General features: G+C 40.7%; 1 protein-coding gene across 2 annotated transcripts in view; it reads left to right on the forward strand.

Moving 5' to 3' along the window:
- Window positions 1-3,406, forward strand: part of LOC116686176 (metal transporter CNNM4-like) — a 36,954-nt gene that overhangs the window by 26,082 nt on the left and 7,466 nt on the right. For both annotated transcript variants that reach the window (XM_032511146.1, XM_032511145.1), the window contains exon 7: window positions 1,533-1,622. In XM_032511146.1, coding sequence (XP_032367037.1) covers window positions 1,533-1,559 — 27 coding nt within the window. In that variant the 3' untranslated portion in view covers window positions 1,560-1,622. The remainder of the gene's footprint in view (window positions 1-1,532; window positions 1,623-3,406) is intronic.

Below are 3,406 nucleotides of genomic sequence, written 5' to 3' on the forward strand. Positions count from 1 at the left end.
TTTCTGGGTTGAAATGTCAACGTTTTGTTGATCTTTTTCTACACTTTTCTAGATGTTTTTGTCAATTTTATTCAAATTTTCTTCTCACTTTTTTGCCGTTTTTGAAAATTTTGTTTTAGTGAAGTTTTAACAATTTTGTTTGTTGCTTTTTTCCAATTTTTTGATGTTTGTTTTTGTTAATTTTTCTGATTTTGTTGGTCACTTTTTCAGCGTTTAAAAAATAATGTTTTGTTGATTTTTTTTTGATTTTTTTCCAGCATTTATGTACTTTTGTTTTCAACATTTGTCACTTTTTTCAACGTTCTTTTGTCGTAGTTCTGATATAGAAAGTTTTGCCAAAATGGCTCTTACAGATGACCATCAATACAGTATGTCCTTCTTCTACACACCAACGTAAGTGTCCACAGGGAACATTAAATCACAACCTTACGCTCCATTCAGCATTCAGACAGGGTTTATTTCCTCGGAGTTAGTGCAGGGGGGGGGGGCGCCACATTGTGTTAAAAAGTTGTTTTGAATTATAATTATAAAACCAACAAGTGTTGCCCTAACCCACACCCCTCCCCCAACCATCTTGTCAGTGATCGGCTGGAATGTGGTTTGTTGTATTTAGTCCTCTGCTGCATGTCATTGCCCCTCTCTCTCTCTCTCTCTCTCTCTCTCTCTCTCTCTCTCTCTCTCTCTCTCTCTCTCTCTGTCTCCTTCCCTCTCTCTCCTTTCGTTTCTTCAGCTGTCCTGTCAACGAAGGCCTAAAAAATAATCTTTAAAATCTTTTATTGTGAAGAGTCTGTAGGAAATGAAACCGTTCCACTGTTTTACAGCCGCTGCTTTAACCGCTCGGGCTCGCCAGGTGACACAGCGCTGTGGAGATAGGTTCGGAAATATCAGACTGATAAATTGCAACAACAGGTGTTACGACAAAAGAGCAATTTAATAACCCGTATTGGTGAATTTGGGGACTTTTTAATGATCTGAAAATAACGTTATTGTCTACCGGGGGCTGCTTTTTTCAGGGAACCGTTACTCAGAGCTCCGACATCTCCTCAGTATGATAACATCCAAAAGACACATCACTGTACTTGTTTCTGTCAATATGATTTTAGTGACCTGGTCTGGTTCTGGGACTACTACGGAGTTTAGCTCAGTGCAGACTGATCCCGCCCATAGTGACACGCCTGACAACCCATATCACTGGCAGTCAAACACTGTGTGGTTTGTGTGTGTGTGTGTGTGTGGTGTGTGTGTGGTGTGGGGTGTGTGGTGTGTTTGTGTGTGTGTGTGGTGTGTGTGTGTGTGTGGTGTGTGTGTGTAAAGACACCTGTGGGAGAATGTAATATTAGCGGACGCCAAAGTGTTTCTGTTACCTGTCACAGGAAAGAACTACTGGATTTTGAACAGCAGACTTTACACACACACACTCACACACCACACACACACACACACCCACCACCACACACACACACACACACCACACACACACCCCAGTCAATAATGTCCTCATTTACAAACAAATTTTCTCGTTGTGTGTTCAGACGGGTGGAATTGGACTGGAAATGTAAAACATGAAGTTTGAAAACCGGCCCGCTCTTACTATGAGTCATGTGCTCGGCTCACATCACTGGGGAGACCACACACACACACACACACACACACACACACACACAAACACACACTCATTATATTTATTAGAGATGGTCCGATACCATTTTTTGCTTCCCGATACCCGAACTTGCATATCAGCCGATATTATACCGATACAATACCAGTGTTTCATATATTTTATTATATATTTTATATATTATTATTATATATATTCAATATTTACAGTTTTAACAGCTGTATACTACTCTCACTGTATGGATGTGATATGATTTGTTGTTGCCGGTCTGGCTCAGGTTAAACTCTTTGTGTATCATGAACAAACAATGAACGCCACAGAACTTTCTTTTATCCATCATCTAGTTTTGTCAGTTATAACCAAAAAAAAAACATAAATAAACTACTTTAATGTAGATTTTCATTCTTTTTCTTTATTCCTTGGAATCGGATCGCTGCATAAACTCCAGTACTTCCCAATAGCGATAGGCAGTATCGGAGGCATACTGGTATCGGAACATCTCTAATATCTATTAGGTGTTTAACGGTACACAAATTTCACGGTTCGAAATGGGGAAAATAACAGAAAGTGTAGACATTTAAAAAAACAAAAAAAACATTCAAGGACTCACCTTCCAGTCAGTTCATGTTTAATTTTGCTAATTGAGTCATTAGTCGGGTCGTGCAAAAAAAAAAAAAATAGATTCACATTTGTTTCGCTAGTCAAGCTCTATAGATTTAAAATCCATTCATATTTTTTGTATACTATCACATGGGGAAAAGTAACTACATTTATTACTACAGTGATTGATATTCTGAATTGACTCTTGAGCTTAAACATTGATTTCAAATTGTGACATTTTTCAAGTCGTGCGCCCCTAGTCGTTCGGGTCAGTGCCGTCATAAATGAAAATGTAGAGTTGCACAGACAGACCCGACTTCAGCTGAACAATGTCGGCACACTGTTTGAAACAAATGGTTTTAATTCCAGCTTGACCAACCCGGCTAACCGGGCCGAGGCGACTCGCACGCTACCAAAACTTTGCAGGTAAAACTGTCGCATGTCGATCAGAACATCCTGTAAAAAAGGGTTTGAATACACAAACCGGTACAGCCCTAATTATATACAGCAACTGTACGGGCTCTCTCTGTTTTTGTATTAATTATTCTAGTTTTCACAACAGGCTCACACATTCAGCAACAGTTGTTATAAACCCATGTGACAGGGTTTCCATCATGAGAAATGAAACACCGATTTAAAACCAAGAGTTACAAGGCTTCAGTAATTGTCTATACAGGTTCAAAGTATGTAGTGTCTTAACAATTCCTTTTTTTAAGGTGATGTTTTTGGGCATTTTAGACCTTTTTTAATTCCAGATGAAGACGTGAAAGGGGACAGAAAAGGCAAAGGGCCGCAGGTCGGAATCGAACCCGCAGCCTCTGCTTTGAGGAGTAAACCTCTAGATATGTGCGACTGCTGTAGCGGCTGAGCTAACCCGGCCACGTTGTCTTAACAAGTTCTAATGTGATAGAGATGAGGTTGTGTGTAGGGTGATGTAAGCCTACCTGTGGAGTCTCAGTGTACAGGCTGCACCCCCGCCACCGTGGGGCCCCTCTGACTCACCGGGGACCCCTAGTGGTTCAGCATCAAAACTGCTTAATTCAAATATCTCTTCTTCTTTTTCTTCTGCTCTCCCCCTTTCCCTTCCTGTCGACCTGTTTCTGTCTCCTGGACGACCAGCTGTCTGTGCTTCATGTGCACATGTCACAGCTCCGTGTGTGTGTGTGTGTGTGTGTGTGTGTGTGTGTG

This window comes from Etheostoma spectabile, unplaced genomic scaffold, assembly GCF_008692095.1.
Source record: "Etheostoma spectabile isolate EspeVRDwgs_2016 unplaced genomic scaffold, UIUC_Espe_1.0 scaffold325, whole genome shotgun sequence".
In the NCBI taxonomy this organism is placed as follows: Eukaryota; Metazoa; Chordata; class Actinopteri; order Perciformes; family Percidae; genus Etheostoma; species Etheostoma spectabile.